The sequence below is a fragment of the Moschus berezovskii genome, chromosome 15 (genome assembly GCF_049115385.1).
Source record: "Moschus berezovskii isolate FMDL1 chromosome 15, NW_MosBer_1.0, whole genome shotgun sequence".
NCBI classification, from domain to species: Eukaryota; Metazoa; Chordata; class Mammalia; order Artiodactyla; family Moschidae; genus Moschus; species Moschus berezovskii.
Genome location: NC_142474.1, coordinates 22,011,208 through 22,036,128, shown reverse-complemented (window position 1 = coordinate 22,036,128; position 24,921 = coordinate 22,011,208). Strand labels below are relative to the sequence as shown.

Here is a 24,921-nt window from a genome sequence, read left to right as displayed (position 1 = left end):
ATAATAGCCTAATGGGTGTGAAGTAGTATCTCATTGTAGATTTTTTAAAAGTATTTTTAAAAAAGTGTTTATTTTTGGGTCTTAGTTATGACACATGGGATCTTCCCTGTGGCACTCAGGCTTCTCTGTGTGGCACGTGGGCTCCAGAGTGTGTGGGCTCTGTATTTTGAGGAATGTGGGCTTAGTTTCTCTACGGTATGTGGGACCTTATTTCCCACATGGGATTGAACCCATGTCCCCTGCATTGGCAGGTGGATCCTTAACCACCGGATCACGGAGGAAATCCCTCATTGTAGTTTTGATTTGCATTTCCCTAATGAGTGATGCTGAAAAAGTTGTCAACGTACTTATTGACCATTTGTGTATCTTTTTCAGAGAAATGTCTGTTCAAACGCTTTGCCCATTTTTGAATTTTTTTTTTTTTTGTGGTTGAATTTTAGGAGTTCTCCATATATTCTGAATATTAATCTCTTATCAGATATATGATTTGCAAATACTTTCTCCCATCCTGTGGGTTGCCTTTTTTTGCTTTGTTGATACTGTCTTTCAATGCACACAATGGACTAGAAATGTTTACACCTGGAAAAACTGAGGTCCAGGGAGGATGTGTGTTTTGTCTAATGTTACACTGAACCATCTGTGTGATGTTGAAAGATTTCTCATCTCCGACCTCATCTGATACAACAGCCATGATCCTGTCTCTATTGTACAGATGGGTAGACTGAAAGGGGTGGGTCTTGCCCAGGGTCACACTCGGGTCAGTGGCAGAGCTTGACTTGAAACCAGAAGATGAGTCACGTATGGGTGTCAGACAGCTTGGAGTTGAATCCTGGTGCTGCTGTTTGCTAACTGTGACTTCTGGCAAGTCAGTTTTTTTGCCTGGAGACGTCATTGTCCCCATCTGTGAAATGCGGCCTCATGGGGCTGTTGTGAGGGTGCCCGGGTACCCAGGATGGGATTGATAATTTCTACACTGAGTTTCAGACATCAAGTCCTAGGCCACTCTCACTTTTTGGGGCCAAAAGACACTTGCAATTGGGCATGAAGAATAAACTTTAATCTCTCTTGGGGTGGGGGCTCTAGTTAGGCTGCTCTCTGGGTAGAGTCACAGAGCCATGCACACGTACTCGGTACAGGCAGGTGAAGCGTGGGTTCCCCCAGTTGCTGGATATCTTCACCTTGACGACGCCAAATGTCCTGGGAGGCTGGTTCTGAAGGAGAGCCACAGACAGGGACCATCTCACTCATAGCCCCTGATCTGGCCTGTCCAGAGGAATGTTTGGGAGGGGAAGGAAACCCTCCAATTCCTTAGGTGGGGAAACTGAGGCTTAAAGTGGGGAATGTCCCAAAACCACATGGCAAGTCACTCACAGGCTGGGATGCAAGGGGCTGAGGCCGGAAGATAGATCACGGTGATGGGGAACATATCCTAGCCCTGGGGCCCTGGCATATGCGTGCTCTAGCACCCTGGGCAAACCACACCCTCTCTGGGATTCAGTTTCCAGTCTGTAAGAGGAGGAGGGGTAATGTCTGCTTCCCAGGGTTGCCGTGAGCACTGAAGTGAGATCTTGGGGCCAGATGGCTTACCAGCCCTGGGCATACAGTAGGTGCGATGTAAATGTGGCCCCCTCCCCTTCCTCCCCATAACTCAGAGGGGATGGAGTCCAGTGGCCTCTGAGATCTCACTGGACAGTCTCAACCTCCCAGGAAATTACACCAGGGGAAACTGAGGCCCAGAGAAGAAGAGAATGGTCTGTGATCATATAGAACTTATCGTTGGGTCAGGATTTGGGCCAGGGTCAGCCTGATTTCCAAGCCTTGACATTTTCTCGAGTCTCAGGGCCATTCCAGCAGCCACCCTCTGGTCATGCTTCTGTCTCCAACTCCCTCCCCTCCAGGCCTCAGCTTCCCTACCTGTAGTTGGACCAGGTGTTGATCACGTGGTCTCCCAGTATGGAGACATTAAGTTCAAAACCAGTGACCCTGGCCTGACGGGCCCTACCAGTTCAACACCTGCTGTCCCTGGGAGGAACCACAGCAGGCGGGCTCCTCGGTGGGCCAGGGAAATGGAGGTAGATAAGTCTCCTCAGGGTTCCACTCTAGGCCCTAGGCAGTGGCTCCATCACTCTGGGCCTCAGTATCCTCATTTGTCAAGTCAGTTAGAGACAACTGTGCACCACCTTGTGCTGCTGGGGCGTGAAGTGGGGTCCCCTGTAAAGCCTTGCACACAGTGTGTGTTCAGTAGGTGCCCAACATGGGCAGGGTTTCTCAGGTACCTGGAGCTGGAACGTCTGAATGATATTTTCTGGCTGAAACTGAAATGCCCCCAGGAACACCTCCTCCTTGGGGGAGCCTTCCATGCCCTGAAGAATCAGAACCAAGAATAAAGCATCAGGTGTAGGCAGGGACTCCAGAAGGTGCTGCCTTCTCCAGTCGAGACTTGCACAGTTCCCAGGATGGGGAGTTCTCTATCTGTTTGGGTACTGTTCCATTGCAGCACAGGTAAAGGACAGGAAGGAGCACTGGACTGAAGGCCAGAGGTTAAGGGTCCACTTCTAACACTGCCATTGACTCTAGGGTTTGATGTGTCCCTGCCCTTTCTCAGAACCTGTTTCCTTTTCAGTAAAATGGGGGCTCATTTATCCTTGAAGACTCAACTGGCTCTGAAAAACTTGGGTTGAAATAGAGTACTGTTTATCCCCTGTCCCAGAAGGCTGTGATCTGACCCTGACCATGACTACCCCCAGCCTTAATATCCAGTCCCTCTAGGCTTCGTAGATTGTATGGTTTATCACAGAGCTGCGAAAGCTGCCATTATGAGCTGTCCCCTCAGCTAAGCATTGCTGCCAGCTGAGGCGTGCTCACGTAGATGACGAAGTCCTTGGGGGCGGTGTCCAGGCTGCCCGACAGTGAGATGGTCTTGGGGATGTGCTGCAGGGTCAGGTTGGACAGGTAGACCTTCTGGGCCAGTCGGATGGTCACCTGGCCGCGGTCACCCGAGAAGGCCCAGCAGTTGCCAGGTGTCACGTTGGGCTGGAAGCGGCAGATGCAGTGAAGGTGGGTGGTTAAAGAACAGATTTCTTATCCCAGCCTGGCTTCCCTAGATCTTCTCGGCCTTCCTGGACAAGCCCAGTCCTTCCTGTCTACAAAGCTCGGCTCGAGTACCACCAACTCCAGGAAGCCTCCCTGACAGCAGGCAGCAAGGATGACCCCTCCCCTCAGCCCAGCACAGTGAGGGTTCCCTGATCTGCAAGACTTGAGGGTTGGGGAAGGGGCCTCTCCAGTGTCAAAGCAAGCTGTCCCTGCCCCTGGGCCTGCCCCCTACTCCTGCCCAGCACCCCAACTTCTCCCCAGACTACCACCCCACCCCATCAATTGTGCCTCTTTTCTGCCTCGGCTCCTCCCTCTCTCGTTCCTACTCTGCCCCAGGCCTCCACCCTCTGCACTCTCACTCCTGCCCCCAGGCCCCTGGCCACACCCCTGCCACCTCTCCCCCATCCTGCCATTCCTCCTGCCTCGAGGATCACGTCTGGGGGCTGTGCATAGTTCCACAGCCGGATCCAGTTCCAGTAGGAGCAGGCCTTGTCATGGTTGTATGTGGTTGACGTCTGCTCAAAATCGATGGAGGCCCCTGTGTGGGAGGTGACGGCAGCGGAGGGGTTGGGGGGCGTGGGGGGAAGGGGAAGGGTCTCAGCTGAGCAGCCCTGGCATCTGCCTGGTGGAAGGGAGTCTCACTAGGTGCCAGGGGAACACTTCAGAAGAGTCACTGGTCCTCTCTGGACCTCAGCGTTGTCCTCTGGGATATGGAAGTAACAAAAGTAATAATAATAGTAGTAATGAGAGCATCCATTTCATGGGGTTGTTGTGAGGTTGAAAGGAGTTAATACAGTAAACTTTTTCCAGCGGTGCCTGGTGCAATGCAGGCGCTCGCTCACTTACGTCAGCCTAGTTATTATAACCCAGTTAGTATCACCGTGGCCCTTATTATGGCCGTTTCTCAGAGGAAGAGACTCCAGGTCTGAGGGCTTAGACCGAAGCCCTCTGACACTGCATCTCCTTGGGCCTAGGGGTGCTGGGGTGAGCTGGCGCTGTCTGCACCAGGCAACCCGCCCTGCCTGCCCACCCCAGCCCCTCCCATGCAGCCCTTCACAGGGGCACCTTTCATATCAGTCTCTGTGGTTTGAAATGAAAAACACTTTACTCTCCTTACCAGACTTCAACCCAGCATGCTCCTCCCTACCGCTCTATTGCAGCCACTGCTTAATTTTTCAAAGGCGTGATTCCTAACTGTAATTAGGCCCATGGCCAGTCTCCCCCGCCCAGACAGGGACAACTCTGTGGACCCCTACATTTGGAGGGGGATGGGTGGATGATGGCCTCCCTTTCCCACCTGAGCCTCTGTGGGAGAAAATGGAAAACTGTGACAAGAACACCAGCCGGGCGGCTGAGGTTAGCAGGATATGCCCCCGACCAGAGCTGAAATCCACCCTCTGAAGAGTTTCTCAGGAAACTTGGGCTGGGCTGGTTGGTGAGTGGGGAGTCACTCACCTATCGACTTCAGGGCAAAGTCCGGCTTCTCAATGTAATCTCCTTGGATCATCTTTATTATTTTCTGGGTCATTTTTTGCTGCAAAGGCAGAAAACCCAAGTTGTGCACTGGTGTGTTCTTACAGATCACGGTCCACGGTTGTGTCCACACCAGGTGACGAGCAGCCTCAGGACACCTTTCTGTCCCTGCCTGCTGGCCCTTGCCTGTCCACACACAGGGCTGTCACATGCTGTGCGGTGAGGCGGGCCAGAGCGCCCCCCGTTTACTCGGTGCTTTCACACCCTCTGTGATGCACTGTCACACATGCAGGACCAGGAGTCTCAGTCAGGTCCAGGGCAGGGGGCCTGCAGTCAGACAGACCTTTCCTGCTAACGGTCCCTATGCTGGTTACTGCCCCTGTGCACCCCCCTGCCCCGAGTCTTGATTTTCTTGTCTATGAAGTGAACATGTTAGTCACTCAGTCCTGTCTGACTCTTTGTGCCTGCCCCCATATAGCCCGGCCAGGCCTCTCTGTCCTTGGGATTTCCCAGGCAAGAATACTGGAGTGAGCAGCCATTCCCTCTTCCAGGGGATCTTCCCGACCCAGGGATCGAACCCCGGTCTCCTGCATTGCGGGCAGATTCTTTACTGTGTGAGCCACCAGGGAAGCTGGAACAATAATCACAACCACCTCCTACTCTTGTGAGGATTAGCTAAGACTTGTAAAGCTGTGACTATATGTCAGGACTGCCTTCAGCTTCATATATGTTCATACTTATCCCCTCTCAGCAACCCTAGGAGGTATGTACTATTATTGCTCCCATTTTAAAGAGGAGAATATTGAGGGACAAAAGGGTATTGTCCAAGGTCACACAGCTAGTGAGAGGCAGACCCGGGAACTCTGGTTCCAGAGTTCAGGTTCTTAACCTCTACATTGCCAGATAAAGATCGCAAAGCATTAAGCCCAGTTGTGCTCAATAAATCACTGGCCATTATTTGATTAGACTTTTCACAAGAGTGTTGCTCAGTCACTAAGTTGTATCTGACTCTTTGTGACCACATGAACTGCAGCATGCCAGGCTCCCCTGTCCTTCGCTATCTCCTGGAGTTTGCTCAAATTCATGTCCATTGAGTCGGTGATGTTACCTAACCATCTCATCTTCTGCTACCCCCATTTTCCTTTTGCCTTCAATCTTTCCCAGCATCAGGGTCTTTTCCAATGAGTCAGTTCTTTGCATCAGGTGGCCGAAGTATTGGAGTTTCAACTTCAGCATCAGTCCTTCCAGTGAATATTCAGGACTGATTTCCTTTAGGATTGACTGGTTGGATTTCCTTGTAGTCCAGGGGACTCTCAAGAGTCTTCTCCAGCATCACAATTTGAAAATATCGATTCTTTGGTGCTCAGCCTTCTTTATGGTCCAACTCTCACATCCATACATGAATACTGGAAAAACCATAGCCTTGACTAGACGGACCTTTGTTGGCAAAGTAATGTCTCTGCTTTTTAATATGCTGTCTAGGTTGGTCATAACTTTTCTTCCAAGGAGCAAATGTCTTTTAATTTCGTGGCTGTAGTCACCATCTGCAGTGATTTTGGAGCCCAAGAAAATAAAGTTTCACAGAGCAGCAGATGGTATTTTCTTAAAATGACTGCAGAGAGGTCTCCTGTTCCTTGCTCTTCCTTCAGTGTGACTTTGTCACCCTTCTCATGGACACATGGGACTTCAGTTCCCTCCCTATCCATCTGGGTGAGCCTGTGACTATGGTAGGAGTGATGCTGTATGACTTGTGGGCTCAGTCCTAAAAGGTGAACCATCTGCTTTTGGGGGGATGTTTACTGTTTGAAGCCAGTTGCCGTTTGTAAGGAAGGCCATGCCATACAAAGGGACCACCTATGGGCACTTTAATTAACAGCCCTCAGTTTCCAGCTGACAGCCAGCATCAACCTCCACACAAGTGAATAAAGTTTCCTCTAGATGGTTCCAGACCCAGATATTGGGTCACCTCTAGCCTTCATGTCTTCCCAGCTGAGGCCTCTGACATCGTGAAGCAGTGACAAACCATCTCCACTGCGTCCTGTCTGAATTCTTGATTCACAGAATCTCTGGACATAATAAAATGGTGCTGCTGCACTACTAAGTTTTAGGATGGTAACTGGGTAACTAGCATAGTAGATAGAGTGTTACAGGGCAGTAATTATACTCTATTTGTTGATGTAGAAACTGAGACTCAGAAAGGTAAGAACTGAGCTCCTAAAGCTAAGAAAAGACATTACTCATAAAAAGATAAAGACATTATATTCATAAAATAAGAACAGAATTATAGGAAAAGGAATACCTAGAGAGCAAGGAAAATTGTTAAGAATTCAGAATATGTTAGCAGAAATGAAAAATTCAGTATAAGTTCTGGTAGATAAAGCTGAGAGTGTTTTCTCAACTGCAGAACAAAGAGATAAAGAGAGAAAGTGGGAAGAAAAAAGAAAAACGCAGATGATTAGTTTAGGAGTTTGACATCCACATAATAGGAGTTTCAAAAATGAGAATAGAGCAAACCAGGGCCAGGGATAAATAATCAATTTAATAACAATTAAAGAACATTACTTTCTCTCTCTCTCTCTTTTTTTGACAATTGAAGTATAGTTGATTTACATTGTCAGTTTCTGGTATACAGCAAAATGACTCAGGTATACAAACGTGTACATATATATTGTAAATTATTTTCTATTATAGGTTATTATAAGATATTGAATATAGTTCCCTATGCTATACAGTAGGATCTTATTGTTTATCTATTTATATATAATGTCTTCTGTGTGCTCAGTCGTGTCCAACTCTTTGTGACCCCTGGACTATAGCCTGCCAGGCTCCTCTGTCCATGAGATTCCCCAGGCAAGAACACTGGAGTGGATTGCCATTTCCTCCTCCAGGGCATCTTCCCAAGCCAGGGGTCGAACCCACATTCCTTGGGTCTCCTGCATGGGCAGTCACATTCTCAACCACTGCGCTACCTGGGAAGCCGCCTATTTGTATATAGCAGTGTGTAATGTTAATCCCAGACTCCTAATTTGTCCCTCTCTCCTTTTCCTCTTTGGTAGTCGTAAGTTTATTCTCTATGTCTGTGAGTCTGTTTCTGTTTTGCAAATATTGATAAGTCCATTTGTATCATATTTTAAATTCTACATATAAGTGATATCATATGATATTTGTCTTTCTTAAATAACATTTCTTATGACTAAAGAACACGTTTCCACATTGAAAGGGTTTCCACATTGAAAGCCAAGTATGACTAGCTCATAGGTACATTATTATGACATTTTAGATGTAAGGTAAGACGATGGAGGGCTTCTAGGTTAGATGTAGTAAGTTACAGAGAACCAATGGTTCCACTAAAAGCAACTAGAAAAAGCAAGATGGTTTGCTAAATCATGGTTTAATACCATCATTGAGCTATGAAAGAAACAGGACCAGATGGACTAAAATTCTAGACAGGGGACAACCACTCTGAAATATGTTGACATTCTTAAACCCTGGGGCATTTGATGATTCTGTGCGTGGGTTGAGGATCTGGGGACAGGGGCTGCTACTGACAAAAGAGAAAGCAGCAAAGTTGTTAGCATTTACATAGAGCAGGTAGGACACAATTGGACACTTAAGGAGCCTTGACCACGGCTTATTTCCCTCATTAGATATTAACTGAAATCCAAAACTATGTAAGAAACTAAAGGGCTGCTTTAAAAGCTTCTGAAAAGCAGAATAAAATTTCCCAGTCTCACAGCGCTTAATAAACAAAGTTCCTCTGAGGAAGGAGATGCCAAAACAAAGCAAGCAAGAGATTAAAGACTTAGCACAGTGATTCTCCTTATTATATGTCAGAACCACTGAAGGACTTGTTGAAACACAGAAAAGTTGGTTCCCATCCTTAGAATATGCAATTCAGTCGGTCTGGGTGGGGCCCATTAATTTGAATTACTAACATTTTTCTAGGTAATGCTGATGCTGCTGAAATGGGGGCCACACTTTGAGAACTGCTGTCCTAGAGGAAATGCTGAGTCAATACTGAGTAGCTACATCTGCTCTTCACTTGAGGGCACTAAACCAATTACAATTAGAGTCAGAGACTGAGAATCCAAGCTTGCCCCTGGCAGAGAAGGCTGCCAATGGGGTCAGAGATTTTGTATCCAAAATTGGAAATTCAAAGTCCAGAAATAAATCCATATGCCCACAGTCAGTTAATCTTTGACAAAGGAGGTGAGGATATATACAATAGAGAAAAGAGGTCTCTTCAGCAAGTAATTTTGGAAAAGCTGGAAGCCTCATTAAATCAATGAAATTAAAACACACTTTCACATCACACAAAAATAAAGTCAAGATAGTTTAGACTTAAATATAAGACATGACACCATAAAACTCTTAGGAGAGAACATATTCAAAACATTCTTTGACATAAATCATACCAATCATTTCTTAGATCAGTCTCCCAAGGCAATAGAAATAAAAGCAAAAAAAACAAACAAACAAACAAAAAACCAACCCAAAAACAAACAAACCACAAAACCCAAAAGAAAATCCCCTCAAAGCAAATAGAACCTAATCAAATTTATGAGCTTCTGTACATCAAAAGAAACCACATATAAAATGAAAAAACAGCCTACAGGTTGGGAGAAAATATTTTTAAATAATATGACCACAAAGGGCTTACTTTCCAAAATATACAAACAGCACATACATCTCAACAACAAAAAACAACCCAATCGGAAAATGAGCAGAAGGCCTAGAGAGGCATTTCTTCAAAGAAGACATACAGATGACCAACAGACACATGAAATTATGCTCAGCATCACTGATTATTAGAGAAAGGCAAATCAAAACTACAGTGAGGTACCACCTTACACCAGTCAGAATGGCCATTATTAAAAAGTCTATAAATAACAAATGCTGGAGAAGGTATGAAGAGAAGAGAATCTTCTTACACATTCATGGGAATGTAAACTGGTGCAACCTTTATGGAAAAAAACTCCTCAAAAAACTAAAAATAGAGTTGCAGTAGAATCCTACAACCCCAATCCTGGGCATATATCTAGACAAAGCTATAATTCAAAAAGAAACATGCACTCCAACATTCGTTGAAGCACTGTTTATAATAGCCAATATATGGAATCAACCTAAATGTCTATTGGCAGGTAAATGGATAAATAGATGTGGTAAGTATATACAATGGAATACTACTCAGCCATAAAAAGGATGAAACTATGCCATTTACAGCAACATGAATGGACCTAGAGATTATCATACTAAGTGAAGTCAGAAAGACAAATACCATATGATATCATTTATATGTTGAATCTAAAGTTGGAGAAGGAAATGGCAACCCACTCCAGTGTTCTTGCTTGGAGAATCCCAGGGACGGCAGAGCCTGGTGGGCTGCCATCTGTGGGGTCGCACAGAGTCGGACACGACTGAAGCGACTTAGCAGCAAAGTATGACACAAATGAACTTATCTACAAAACAGAAGCAGACTCACAGACTTAAAGAACAGGCTTGTGGTTGTTAAGCGGTGGGGGAGTTGGGGAGGAAGTTTGGGATTAGTGAATGCAAACCATTATATATAAAATGGATAAACAATAAGTTCCTACTGTAAAGGACAAGAAACTATATTCAATATTTTCTGACAAACATATTGGGAAAGTTTGAAAAAAGTGTATATATGTATAACTGAATCACTTTCCTGTAGAGTAGAAATTAACACAACATTGTACATCAACTACACGTCAATAAAAAAATTGAAACCTCAAGAGGCCTCAAACATATGTTCAGTCTTTCCCATCAAGATATTTATCAATTTTTGAAACTGCATGGGCAGGAGGCTAGAGGGCTAAGCCAAAAACCTTTGAATAAATCCTATAAAAATTACAATCTAGGTCTGAACTAGTTCAATGCATGTTTGCATAGAAGTGATCCGTATACTTCCTCTTCCTTAGATGAAAGGGAGAACTCTACCTAGTTGAAATTATGATTATCTGGAACATCTAGTTTTTTTTTTTTTTGTAAAAAATTGTCCATGAAACACTAAAAAATTACCAGATATGAAAAGACAAAACCATAAGATTGATACACCAAAGAAAAAATAGGCAATAGGAGATCATAGATGATCCAGGTACTAGATTTAGGAGACAAGGATTTAAAAAATAACTGTGACCAGTATGTTAAATAAAATAAAGGAAAAGATGGACAATATATATGAAATGTTGGAGAATTCCACCATAGAATTAAAATCTATGAAAAATAATCGAATGTATATTCTAGAACTAGACAGTGCAATATATGAAATTAAGAACTTAATGGAAATGTTTAGCAGTAGATTGGATAGAGCAGGCCATACGATTATTAGAGAACCTGAAGAAATATGAAGAGAAAGCATCAAAACTTAAGCACATAGAGAAAAAGAATGAAAAAACAAGCAAACAAGGAAAAAATACAAGAATAATATGGAAAACACTTCAGAGATTAGGATAGTTATAATTGGTGTCTCAGGAGAGGTGATAGATAATGGGTTAAAAACAATGTTTTAAGGAATAATAGCTAATAATTTCCCAAAACTACTGAAAAAGATCAACTCATAGAGTCAGTAAATTCAGGAATCCCCCAAGCAGGTTAAATAGAGAACACTGGAGATAAAAAGAATGAATATCCTACAAACTTAGGAATGGAAACAGACCACACTCAAAGGACAAACAGTAAGATTGGTATTAGACTTCTCTAAACCAACAGTATAAACTAGGTCACAATAGTGGAATTCTTTCAAAATCCTCAGGGAATATTTTTCCTATCTATAATTCTATACCCAACCAAACTATCAACAAGTGCAAGAGTAGAATAAAGATGTTTTCAAACATACACGTTCTAGAAAAAATTAATATATACCTCTTATTTTACTCTTTCCCAGGAAGTTATTTGGGCATATGTTCCACTAAAATTTGGGATATGAAGAGCTGGATATCAAACAGAGAAGTCAGGTGTTTTGGGGCAGAATGGCTAGCAACTCACCTCATCTGACATGGCTTCCATCTCTTGGAGTTTGGCAATGAGCTGGTTCAAGTGACCTCGGAGGTCCTGGATTTCCCCTGTATGATGTCGCACCTTCTCTTGGTACATCCTTATGAGGAAGGAATGAGAACAGAGAGCGACTGACTTGTGATGCTGCTACTATCACCCTCAGCTTCTACCTCTGCCAGTCAGCACACAAAGAACTAGCTTCACATCTTCCCACTCTCATGGGCCCGTCCCGGGACCTACCCCCCAAATTCTTATCTCTAAGAATTTAGGGCAATGAGCATTACTCATGCCCTTACTTCTGCTTAGACTATCTGACTATCCTTAAACCCAACTCATTCCTTCTGAATATTTGAGTATTTTTTTTCATTTAAGGATGCTGCCATGGGTGTATCTTGGTTAAAATTTCTTCTTAGCTACCATTTGCTGGGGCTTTCCCAAGTGGCTCAGTGGAAAAGAATCCAGCTGCCAAGCAGGAGACACGAGTTCTTTCCCTGGATTGGGAAGATCCCCTGGAGAAGGAAATGGCAACTCACTCCAGTGTTTTTGCCTGGGAAAGCCAATGGACAGAGGAGCCTGGCAGGTTATAGTCCATGAGGTTGCAAAGAGCCAGACAGGACTTATGACCAAACAACAATAACAACCAAAACCATCTGCTGAACACTAACTATGGGTCAGGAACTATTCACAGCCTCTTCTTTAATATCCATAATTACCAAGAACAAGTTGGGTGTTATGCTTTATTTCATAAAGGAGGAGAAGTGAAGTGACTTGCATAAGTTTAGCCAGGTAGGAGGTATGGGAGCTGGGATTTAAGCCCAAGTTGTTCTAGCAGACCCCATGTTCTTAGCCAGTAGATCTTAGCTATAGCTCTGGTTTTTAGGTAACAATAGGGCTATTTAGCAGATTCTTCTTACCTCAAGCTCTGCAGTGGACTATCTATGCTGTCTTCCTGGTGGGATATTGAGGAAAACAAGGGATCTCCTTCAGATGGCCTAATCTGGGCCCAGTAGAATTTCATCAATCCATCCTCCCACAATCATAAATCCATCCATTTGTCCACTTTCCTATTTTTTCCACCTGCCATCCATTCAAAATCCAATTTACCCTCCTTTATGTTCACTCATCTGCATACACTTCCATCAAACTTCCCTCCCATCTACCATCCTATTCATTCCCCTTTCCTATCTATCTGCTCCTTCATTTATCCAATCTTTCTTATTCATCCACCTTACCTTATCCATCGACCCTTTCATCAGTCCACGCATGCATGCATCCATCTACCCTCCTATATACCCACTGTCCCCCTCAGTTACCCATTCATCTATCTATCCATCCATCCAATTTACTCACCGTTATCCCATCTGCCCTCCCATCCATCCACTCTCTCATCTGTACCTTCTTCCATTCATTTATCCATCTATCCCACTATCCATTTCCCGCATCCTTCCATCCCGCCTCCAATCACAACCACATCTGGCCATCTAGACGTCCAGAATTGATCATGTTTGTCTTGTACCAGGCGTTGAGGTGGACATTGATGGGGTGAATCAGATCTGACTCTGTCTTCAAGGACTCTCAATACAGTTGGGGAAGCAGTTATGATTACAGAAAATTGTGGAAAGAGAGAGGGGAATGTGACCACCTCTGCTTAGGTATTTCTGGAGGAGGGGGAAGCATATGATGGAGTTCATAAGGGGAGAAGAAGAGAGGGAAAGACAGGTTCATCAGATCCCTTCTCTCTAGGCCTTCTGAGACTCTGCTGTCCTCAGACAGGGATCTCTGGCCACTGATTTCTCCTCCTTCTTCTCCAGGTACCACAAAGTAAAGGTCTCATCTCATTTGAGCAAAAGAACAAGCTGCCTTGAGTAGAGACAGAAATGTGTTCTTTGGCCACACCATCCCATTTTAGGTGGGGGCCTTGATAAAGGGAAGATGGGTCACCTCTGGGAATCAGTGACAGGAGAGGATCCTGGAGGAGGAACTATGCATCTGGTCCTTGAAAGTCACATTTTGACAGGAGAGTTGGTTCAAGGTGGGGAACAAGTTAAAGGCAGAGATTTGTATCTGGAATGAGTCAGTAACTGAGTAGGGTCCAGAAGTGGTAAGAGGGAAAGGAACTTATTAAGGTGACATTGATTGGTTGGGGTGAGGCCAGTCAGGGGTGGGGTCTGAAGAGAGTACGCACTCACCTGCCAGATGTCCATTTTGGACGGTAAGTGCACAGAAAACATCCAAAATCCTGTGGGGGTGGGGGAATGAGAATGAGCATTTAAGAAGAAAGCTTAAGAGCTTACATTTTAGGCTTTGGAGTTAAGACTTCTAGATTCACATCCAAGTCTTGCCACTTCCTAGCGTTGTGCAGTTTTGGGAGAAGTTACTTAATCCCTCTATACATCAGTTTACTCCTCTGTAAAATGGGAATAACAGTAAAATCCACTTCATGATCCAATGATATCATATATGCAAATGAGGTCACATAAACCAAGTAATCTATGTTTCCTCTTCCTCTCCAGTCTTAATCCTACTGGGGATAATTGGCAAAAAGGAGGAAAGGGGGTCGTCTCCCTTGCATTTTATGATTTCTGTGCTGTCTGAAATCTCATTATTCAAGTCATTATTAAATACCTTTAAAATCTATTTGTTGTTTTTAAATAGAATAGAATGGAACTTCAAAGAAAAGAATGGAACTTCTTCAATCTGATAAAAGTTTTTTATGAACCATAGCTAACATCATGCTTAACGGTGAAATACTGGAGGTTTTCTTCCTAAGATCAAGAGTAAGACAAGGTGTCTGCTCTTAAAATTTCTTTTCTTTTTTTTTGATCCTATGAAGCTTGCAGGATCTTAGTTCCCTGACCAGGGATTGAACCCAGCCCCTGGCAGCAAAAGCACCGTGTCCTAACCACTGGACCACCAAAGAATTCCCTGCTCTTGCTATTTCTATTTAACATTATTTTGGGGATTTGAGCCAGGTCAATTAGTTAAGAAAAAGAAATAAAAGGCAGATGACATGATGTTGCATATAGAAATCATAAAGTATCCAAGACTGGGTGTCTTGCCCAGTGTTAGCAGTAACACATGAGTTCAACAAGGTTGCAGGATACAAGATCAGTACACAAAATCAGTTGTACAATTGATCTTTGACAACAAGTGCTTGAACTGTGGAGTGCACTTATATGCAGATATTTTTCAGTAGATAAACAGTTGGCTCTCCATGTTGGGGAATTTCACATTTGCAGATTCAACCAACTGCTGATTGAAATTTCCACCCTCAGTTGGTGAAATCTGCAGATGCAAAACCTGCATGTAAGGAGAACTGACTGTATTTGTCGGACTAATGATTTTATACAAGTGATTTGAACATCTTCAGACCTTGGTATGTACAGGGGCTCCTGGAACCAGTCCCTCCAGGATACGGTATTTCTAAACACTGGCAATGAATAATATGAATAAAATGTAATTAAGAAAATTCCATTTATAACAGAATCTCAAAGAATAAAATACTTAGGAATAAGTTTAACAAAAGAATTGCCAAACTATAAAGAGGCATGGAGAAGGAAGTGGCAACCCATTCCAGTACTCTTGCCTGGGAAATCCCATGGACAGAGAAGCCTGGTAGGCTACAGTCCATGGGGTCACAAAGAGTTGGACACGACTGAGTGACTTTGTTAAGAGGTATGGAGTTATTCATCAGTAATGGAAAGACAGCCCAATGCTCAAGGACTGGAAGACAATACTGTTCAGGTGACAGCACTCCCCAGATTCATACATGGATCAATGCAATCTATATCGAAATCCCAATGCTCTCTTCAGAAGAAATGAAAAAGTTGATCCTAAAATTAATATTGTAATGTAAGGGATCCATAATAGCCAAAACAATCTTAAAAAAAAACAAAAAAACACAAAGTTGGAGGACTTGCACTTCTAGATTCCAAAACTAACTATAAAGCAACCAATCCAGGGATACTAGCAAACACAAAGACATACAGGTCAATGGAGTAGAACTGAAAGTACAGAAATAAATCCTCATATTTATGGTCAGTTGATTTTCAATAAAGGTGCCAGACACTGCAATGGAGGAAATAATAGTCTTTTCAGTAAATGGTGCTGGAACAACTGTATACCTACATTCAGAAAATAAAGTTGGTCCCTTATCTCACACCATATACAAAAATTAACCAAAAATATGAATCATAGACCTAAATGTAAGGGCTAATATTATAAAATTTTAGAATAAAACATGGGAGTAAATCCTCATCACTTTGGGTGAGGCAATAGTTTCTCAGCTATGACACCAAAAGCACATATCACAAAAGAAACGAGATAAATCAGACTTAATCAAAACATACAATTGGCCTTAATCAAAATACTCCATCAAGAAGGATAACCCACAGGATAAGAGAAAACATTTGCAAATCATAAATCTGATAAGGGACTTTTGTATCCTAATTATATAGGGGATTTTTAGAACTCACTAATAGAAAGTCAAATAATCCAATTTAAAAATGGGCAAAAATCTGAATAGACCTTTCTCCAAAGACGATATCCAAAAGGCCAATAAGCACCAAAAGAGATACTTAACATCATTAGTCATTAGGGAAATGAAATAAAAATTGCCATGAGATGTCACTTTGCCCTAGGATGCCTAATATAAAAGACAGACAGCAATGATTGGAATCCTCATGCATTGCCAGTGGGAATGTAAAACGGTACAGTCATGTGGAAGAGAAGTTTGGCAATTCCTCAGATAGTTATTCATAGAGTAATCAAATGACCCAGCAATTCTACGCCTCAGTTCAGTTCAGTCGCTCAGTCGTGTCCGACTCTTTGCAACCCCATGAATCACAGCATACCAGGCCTCCCTGTCCATCACCAACTCCCGGAGTTCACTCAAACTCATGTCCATCGAGTCGGTAATGCCATCCAGCCATCTCATTCTCTGTCGTCCCCTTCTCCTCCTGCCCCCAATCCCTCCCAGCATCAGAGTCTTTTCTAGTGAGTCAACTCTTTGCACGAGGTGGCCAAAGTATTGGAGTTTCAGCTTTAGCATCAGTCCTGCCTAGGTACAATATATCCCCAATAAAATTGAAAACACGTGTCCACACAAAAATACTACAGGAATGCTCACAGCAGCATTATCAGTAATAGCCAAAAAGTAGAAATAACCCTAATATCCTTCAACCTATGGAGGATAAACAAAATATGGCTTATCTACCCAATGGCTTTTCAGCCACAAAAAGTAATGAAATGCTTGTGTATACTACAATATGGATGAACTTTGAAAACACTGTAAGTGAAAGGAAATGAAAGGCAACATATTGCATGATTCTATTTATATGAAATCTCCAGATCAGACAAACCCATAAAGTCAGAAAACAGATTAATGGTTGCCTAGGTATAAGGAATGGAGAAGGCAATGGCAAGCCACCCCAGTACTGTTGCCTAGAAAATCCCATGGACAGAGGAGCCTGGTGGGTTACAGTCCATGGGGTCGCTGCTAGTCGGACAAGACTGAGCGACTTCACTTTCACTTTTCACTTTCACACATTGGAGAAGGAAACGGCAACCCACTCCAGTGTTCTTGCCTGGAGAATCCAAGGGACGGCGGAGCCTGGTGGGCTGCCATCTATGGGGTCGTACAGAGTCGGACATGACTGAAGTGACTTAGCAGCAGGTGTAAGGAAAGGGGATATGGAGAATGACTGCCAGGGACAGGGAATTCTCTTTCTCTGGCAGTGAAAATACTGGAATTTGATAGCAGTGATGGATGTACTGCTTTGTGAACACATTAAAAACGGCTGAATTATACACTTAAAATGGGGTGATTTATGGTGTGTGAAGTACACCTCAAAAAAGCTATTATTTTAAGAAGTCTTATCTGTTGGAGTATGTTGTCCAGGAATTTCTAATTTCCTAGGAAATTCTCTTCCTTCCCTCAACCCCCACCTGGAGGTGTATTTAAGTAGAAGGAGGAGATTTCTTTGCTTGAGCAAGCAAAGCTGTGATGTGAGAGGTGATGGTGCTGGCTGGAAGGAATCCATAGAAACAGAGAGAAAGAGAGAGGGAGTAGGAGGGAGGGAGGGAGAGGGAAGAGAAGAGGAGGAAGAATAGAATTTTATATGATACGGTGTGGGGAGGACCTTACAGTTTTCAAAGTTTTCCTCAGCTTTCAAACATTTTCCTTGGACATCATTTTATCCTCACAGCAACACTCATTAGACAGATGAGGATGCTGGGGTTCCTAGAGGGACAGTGTCGGGCACAGTGTCACACAGTTGGCGCCACAGCCCTTTCCCTCCCCAGGATGGGCACGAGCCCAGGGTTAGGTACCTCCAACCTAGAATGGGACAGGGCCCTGGACACGTACCGAAAGCACAGAGGATCAGAACGCCTGCTTTTTCTATCAGCTTGTGGATGAACAGCTTGTATCTGGAAGACAGAGAAGTGACGGTCAAGGTGAGGTGGGGCTTTGCACAGGCTGGACAGTCTCAGCCTGGCCCTAGCCCTGAATGCACCCCAAGAAGCACATTCCTATCTGGGCTGTGACACTCTCTCCAAGACGCTGGCCATGTCCTGTGGCTCCACAGCATCTCCGAGGAAAGAAAGCCCTTAGCCCAGTGTCTCAGGCCATCAGAGATCAACTCATAGTGTTCACCCACATCCTCCTCACTCTCTCCCTCCTTTTACATACTGTTTACCCCTTTCCAGCTTCTCCCCCAGTAAATGCATCCTTCAGGGCTTAGTTTAAGTGTGACCTCTGCCTACAAGTTCCAGACTCAACACCCCCAGCTTTGTTGCTATTTTTATAGTCGCTAAATTGTGTCCTACTCTTTGTGACCCCATGAACTGCAGCACGCCAGGCTTCCCTGTCCTTCACTACCTCCCTGAGTTTGCTCAACTAAAGTCCACTGAGTCAGTGATGCCATCCAGCCATCTCATCCTCTGCCATCCCCTTCTCCTCCTGCCCTCAATCTTTCCCAGCGTCAGGGTCTTTTCCAATGAGTCAGCACTTCGCATCAGTTGGCCAAAATATTGTTTTCAGCTTTAGCATCAGTCCTTCCAATGAATATTCAGGGATGATTTCCTTGCTGTCCAAGGAACTCTCAAGAGTCTTCTCTAGCACCACAGTCTGAAAGCATCAATTCTTTGATGTACAGCCTTTTTCACGGTCCAACTCTCACATCCATACATGACTTTGACTAGATGAACCTTTGTTGGCAAAGTGACGTCTCTGCTTTTTAATATACTGTCTAGGTTTGCTATAGCTATTCTTCCAAGCAGCAAGGGTCTTTTAATTTCGTGGCTGCAGTCACCGTCGGTACTGATTTTGGAGACAAGAAAATGAATTCTCTCACTGTTTCCACTGTTTTTCCATCTATTGGCCATGAAGTGATAGGAACAGATGCCATGATCTTCGTTTTTTGAATGTTGAGTTTGAAAGCCAGCTTTTTCACTCCCCTCTTTCACCTTCATTAAGAGGCGCTTTAGTTCCTCTTCACTTTCTGCCATTAAAGTGATATCATCTGCACATCTGAGATTGTTGATATTTCTCCCAGCAGTCTTGATTTCAGCTTGTGATTGATCCAGCCCGGCATTTCGCATGATGTACTCTGCATAGAAGCTAAATAAGCAGGGTGACAGTATACAGCCTTGATGTATTCCTTTCCTAATTTTGAACCTGTCTGTTGTTTCATGACCAGTTCTAACTGTTGCTTTTTGTCCTGCATACAGGTTTCTCAGGAGGCAGGTAATGTGGTCTGGTATTCCCATCTCATTAAGAATATTCCACAGTTTGGTATCTGTCTTCTCCACACATGGGAGCTCATGTGTGGTGGAGCCAAGCCTGGGCCCAGAGAAGGCATTATAGAAATGTTTTAGACTTCCCTGGTGGACCATTGGCTAAGAATCCACCTCTCAACGCGAGGGACACAGGTTTGATCCCTGGTCCAGGAAGATTCCACATGCTGCGGGGCAACTAAGCCCTTGCACCACAACTACTGAAGCCTGTGAGCCCTAAAACCCAAGCTCTGCAACGAAAGAAGCCAGTGCAACGAGAAGCTCACGAATCCCAACTAGAGAGTAGCCCACCCTCGCCACAATTAGAGAAAGCCCGCACACAGAGCAGAGACACAGCAGGGCCAGAAACAAATAAGAAATGCTTAGAATGTAAACTTTAAATGCATGAGTGAGGTGGAAACTGCAGGAATTCAGAGGCATTTGCATGGGCAGGAAACGAAAAGAGAAAGAATGGAGCAGACATTCCAGGCAGGAAGAACAACCTGTGCAAACCTATGCAGGTGGGGAGAGGTATAGTGGGTCCAGGGAGTGAGAATCCTAGCCATGCTGGCCCAATGGATCTATTGCAGAAAGCAGAAAAAGGGGAGCTGGAAAAGGAAGGGTGAGGCAAGATTTCAGAGGGCTATAGCCTGAGGTGCTGGAGTGATGGGGAGCCACAATGGATTCTGGGGTGAGGGGTCTGATATAAACCAGATTTGATATAGCTTATCTGAGAAGAGGTCTAAGCCAGTGATGGAGTTGCATGGTCACCAGCATACAGTTCCAGTCCCCATAACCATCCCGCTTCCTGCCCAGCTCACCTGCAAGTGTTGAACAGAACCCGGTGAGCCCGAGTCCTCAGGAAGCAGGCCAGGCAGGTGATCCAGGCTGTGGAGGAGACAGGAGAGCAGTGAGCAGCTGCATCCTCCTTCTTATCCTATGACAACTCACAGGGAGAGACCCCGTTGCTGGGAGACCCTCTCAATTTGCTAGTTGAGCCCAAGACAGTTCTTGGAGCTACTTATAGGTAAGCATCAGCTTGGACTGAGTACTAGAACTACAGACGCACTAGTGACCGGCAGGTACTAAATACTTAAAAGTGACTCAGGAGCAAGAAAAGTTTGAGATGTTCCTGCCAATGTTTATTCCCAGACACTGAAAGCTTCTCATAGAAGAGTGCTTGTCTGGTTCATTCCTGAGTGCCTACGATTGCGGTGCATGAAGCTAGGCAAAAAGTGTGGGTTCAGAATGGGTGCGTAGGTGGGAGGAGGCGTGGATACGTGGAAGAATGGTTAAGAGAATGGCTTGGAAAAGAGGTGATTAGGAAGGCGGATGAGACGATGGGAGAATGAGAGGGGAGATAGAAGGGTGGATGGGTTGATGACTGAACGGATGTGAATATTGACGGATGACTCAGTGAAGGGCTTGGATGGATGGATGAACTAACAGGGTGTATGGATATTCCAACAGATGGATAACAGACAGATGGTTGGATAAATGACTGAGTGGATGAATAGCAGAGGTATGGCTGGAGGAACACAGAAGACTGATCTTTAGGGTGTGGTCAGAACCATGTCCTCAAAGTGAGGGTGAGTTGCATGGAACCATTCGCATGAGTTCAGGGGCCAGGCTAGTGGCAGAGTGGGGGAGGGCTGGCAGTCAGCTGCTCCTCCAAACAGCAGATCTTCCTCCCAGTCCCTCTTTCCAATCCTCGTTCCTCACTGGAATGATACCCCTGACGCCTCTGAAGGGAAGACCTCCAGAGCTCCACCTGCAGCCCAGCTTGAGGCTGGGCCCTCTTCCCAGGCCCGCGCTGATGGCCAAGGCAGCTCTTCAGGGTATACGTACACATACATCCCAGCACGCACTGGGTCAGGCCTGGGGCATTGATGTGGACAGGCAACAGGAAGGCGTCACCTGCAGAGAGCACAGGGCTGTCATGTCACTGCCAGCCTCTGGGACAAGGTGCCTGCAGACACTGCAGGAGTATCCCTACCCCCTGCCCTGCCCCTTGCTGGGGGACCCTGGGTTGCCCACTTGACATCTCTGAGCTTCAGCCCCTCACTGCCCACAAAGACCCCAGGGCTCCCCTCTGCCCTCCCTTCTCACTTGCGTTTGACAAAGGCGCCTCTGTCATCCTGCAGATGTTCCGCCCTCGTTGGATGATCCTGGCAATGACAAGATTCACAATTGCATTTTACAGTTCACAAGGAGCATGGCATCCCCATGTTCCAGATGGAGAAACCGAATTGCTGAAAATTTCGCTCAAGACCACAAGGCTGAGAATCAGGGATAGACCGAGGTGTGGCTGACCCTCAGTGCAGGCCTCTTCAGAGGAAAGGACTTGGTTTGATGTGGCACTCACGGGTGGTTGTCATCCAGAAGTCACTCCTTCCTCTTACTGGCAGAAGACTGATTTTGGTCCCTTGTCCCCCTCTCCCCCAAGTGATTTAGATGGATCTGATTGGTTTCTGATTGTTTCTGTCTTAGTCCCCTTGCTATTGGCTCAAGGATGGGAAAGTCTGCAGGGATAAGGTGTAGGGTAGATAAAGGGGTCTGGGACTTGGGGAGAAGATTTTCTCATTGCAAAACTGAGACCCACAAGAGGCAACACCCTCCTCTCTGTTCACATATGGCCGTGCTTCTGTGCAACCCCTGGGATGGTGGTAGCCACTTATGACCATGAAAGGAGGCCAAAAGGGAGAGCAAAAAAGATGGCAGGAACCTGGGGCGTGGCTGGCACTGCAGAACCTCAGAGTTAACATTCTCTGGAGCCATCCATATCTTGGGATCTTTTGGCATGTGAGATAAATTTTCTTTAATTAAAATTTTTAAAAAAATTGAAGTATAGTTGTACAATATTTTACGTTATAGGTATATGATATATTGATTAATAACTTTAAGTGTTATATTCCACTTATAGTTATTATAAAATATTAGCTATATTTCCTGCCTTGAACATTTTTCTTTATTTCTAAGGTAATTGTCTCTAATAGCTCAGTTGGTAAAGAACCTGACTGCAATGCAGGAGACCCTGGTTTGATCCCTGGGTCGGGAAGATCCGCTAGAGAAGGGATAGGCTACCCACTTCAGTATTCTTGGGCTTCCCTTGTGGCTCAACTGGTAAAGAATCCGCCTGCAATGTGGGAGACCTGGGCTCAACCCCTGGGTTGGGAAGATTGCCTGGAGAAAGGAAAGGCTACCCACTCCAGTATTCTGGCCTGGAGAATTCCGTGGACTACAGTCCGTGGGGTCGCAAAGAGCCAGACACGACTGAGCGACTTTCACGTCATGCCCACGTCGTGGTCTATAAACTTTTATACTCCCAACATTTTATATATATGTGTGTGTATATATATATTTCTCCAAGTGGACTAATATATTATTTACTCTTTCAAATATATAGGCTTTATTTACACCTTCCTGAAGAATATAAATTAAAAGAGGATGAGCTAAAGAAAATACCTGCTGCTGCTAAGTCACTTCAGTCGTGTCCGACTCTGTGCGACCCCATAGACGGCAGCCCACCAGGCTCCCCTTCCCTGGGATTCTCCAGGCAAGAACACTGGAGTGGGCTGCCATTTCCTTCTCCAATGTGTGAAAGTGAAAAGTGAAAGTGAAGTCGCTCAGTCATGTCTGACTTGTAGCGACCCCATGGACTGCAGTCTACCAGGCTCCTCTGTCCATGGGATTTTCTAGGCATGGCTTGCCATTGCCTTCTCCGAAAGAAAATACCTACTGTAGTTCTAATAGCATTCTCCTTACCCTAGTATGGTTGTTCTGTATACCCTCCTCTAGGGATAGACAGCTGTTCTGGGGCCCAGAGACAGGCACTGTTTTGAGTTGGAACTTCTACCACCTGCAAGCAGAGGCCTCCTATGGATAAAGACGGCAGAGAGGCATGCTTTCTCGTTTACTATCTGTCTCCCTCACGTGAGCTCCATGGGGCAGGGTGCACGGCCATCTGGTGCAGCACTATCGTCCCAGCACGCTGCCCAGTGCCTGTCACACAGCAGCAGGTACTCAATAAATACGTGCCGAATGGGTAACGGCTCCTCTGCTCCCTGGCCGAAAGCCACCGTCCAGTCTCTGACTTCAGGTGCTGTCTGTAGACGCAGCTGCTAACGCTGGCTGGCTTCCAAGAAAGGGCTGAGGGGTGGTATTTTGTAAGGGCTGCGCAGAGGGAGGGGCTGCTGTTCTCACCTCCTGGGCCTGACCTCCCTGGGGACGTGGGCCGCATTTTCGGGTTGGTCACACGAGTCCCCGGGGTTCCTTGAGGACCGGGGCATCGATGTCCTTCTCTAGGACGGGGAATTGGTGGTGGGGATCTCTGGGAGTCGGTGAGGAGGAAGTGGCTGCTGCTGCTGCTACCACCTAGTGTTCCCTGAAAGGTGCTGTGTGGAACCTTTCCCGGGTCAAGTGGAACTGTTGGCATTGTGACCTCACAGAACAGGTGCGGGGGGTATTCCCAGTCTCCAGTTTGGCTCTGGAACTTCCCCCTCAGAGGAGCCCATTCTGTCCAACTTTCCACCTTTAAGATGGCCTTGAAGGGCCATGTCAGGCACTCAGGGGCTGGACAGGGGCAAGACTTGGGGTTCCAAAATCGAGGCCATGCTTTTTCTTGCTCTCAGACCCTTTCTGCCTCAGGCTTCCTTACCTTCTTAGGCCATACACAGATTTATTCTGTAATGCTAAGCTTCTCACTGGTGGACGTTTGATAATACAAAACAGGGTTTGTGTGTTGTTATCTTAGTAAAGTTCTATATTTCACTGGTGAAAAATAAAAGCATGCAGAATGGGAATGTCTGGTTGTGGTTGTTCTACTTGGATTGTGGAACTAAAATGAATTCACTTTTGCCCCCTGGTGGCAGGTGGCTTCCCTGGTGGCCTAGAAGGTAAAGTGTCTGCCTGCAACGCAGGAGACCTGGGTTTGATCCCTGGGTCGGGAAGATCCCCTGGAGAAGGGAATGACAACCCACTCCAGTACTTTTGCCTGTAAAATGCCATAGACAGAGGAGCCTGGTAGGTTATAGTCTATGGGGCCGCAAAGAGTTGGACACGACTGAGCGACTTCACATGGACATGGCAATTGCTCAAATTGCAGGCTCAGTACCTGTGGTAAACAGAGTAACTGTCCTCTAAAGAGGCTCATGTGCTAAAACCTGAACATGGAAATATGTTAGGTAATGTAAGAGTTCAGTTCTGTTGCTCAGTTGTGTCCAACTCTGCGACCACTATGGACTATAGCATGCCAGGCTTCCCTGTCCATCACCAACTCCCGGAGCTTGCTCAAACTCATATCCATTGAGTTGGTGATGCTATCCAACCATCTCGTCCTCTGTCGACACTTTCTCCTCCTGCCTTCAATCTTTCCCAGCATCAGGCTCTTTTCCAATGAGTCAGTTCTGCACATCAGATAATGTAACAAAGGAGAACTAAAGCTTGCAAATGAGATTGAGGTTTCTAATCAGATAACCTTGAAATCAGAGAATATGCTAGATTATCCAGGTGGGCCCAGGTGGGCCCTTAATGATAGACGTCCTTAAAAGTGTAAGAAGGAGGCAG

The 24,921-nt window shown here is 45.2% G+C and overlaps 1 protein-coding gene across 1 annotated transcript; it reads right to left on the bottom strand.

Annotated features, from left to right (window-relative positions):
* Positions 1-1,079: 1,079 nt before the first annotated feature.
* On the bottom strand, positions 1,080-23,645 carry SUN5 (Sad1 and UNC84 domain containing 5). The gene is made up of 13 exons (XM_055425409.2): positions 23,560-23,645; positions 21,466-21,524; positions 21,205-21,273; positions 20,178-20,244; positions 17,948-18,009; positions 13,770-13,819; positions 12,495-12,529; positions 11,572-11,680; positions 4,549-4,627; positions 3,516-3,631; positions 2,866-3,033; positions 2,277-2,363; positions 1,080-1,211 (listed from the first exon to the last, which is right to left on the bottom strand). Exons 1-13 carry the CDS (start codon positions 23,643-23,645, stop codon positions 1,080-1,082), a joined length of 1,119 nt encoding a protein of 372 aa, XP_055281384.2.
* Positions 23,646-24,921: the final 1,276 nt, after the last annotated feature.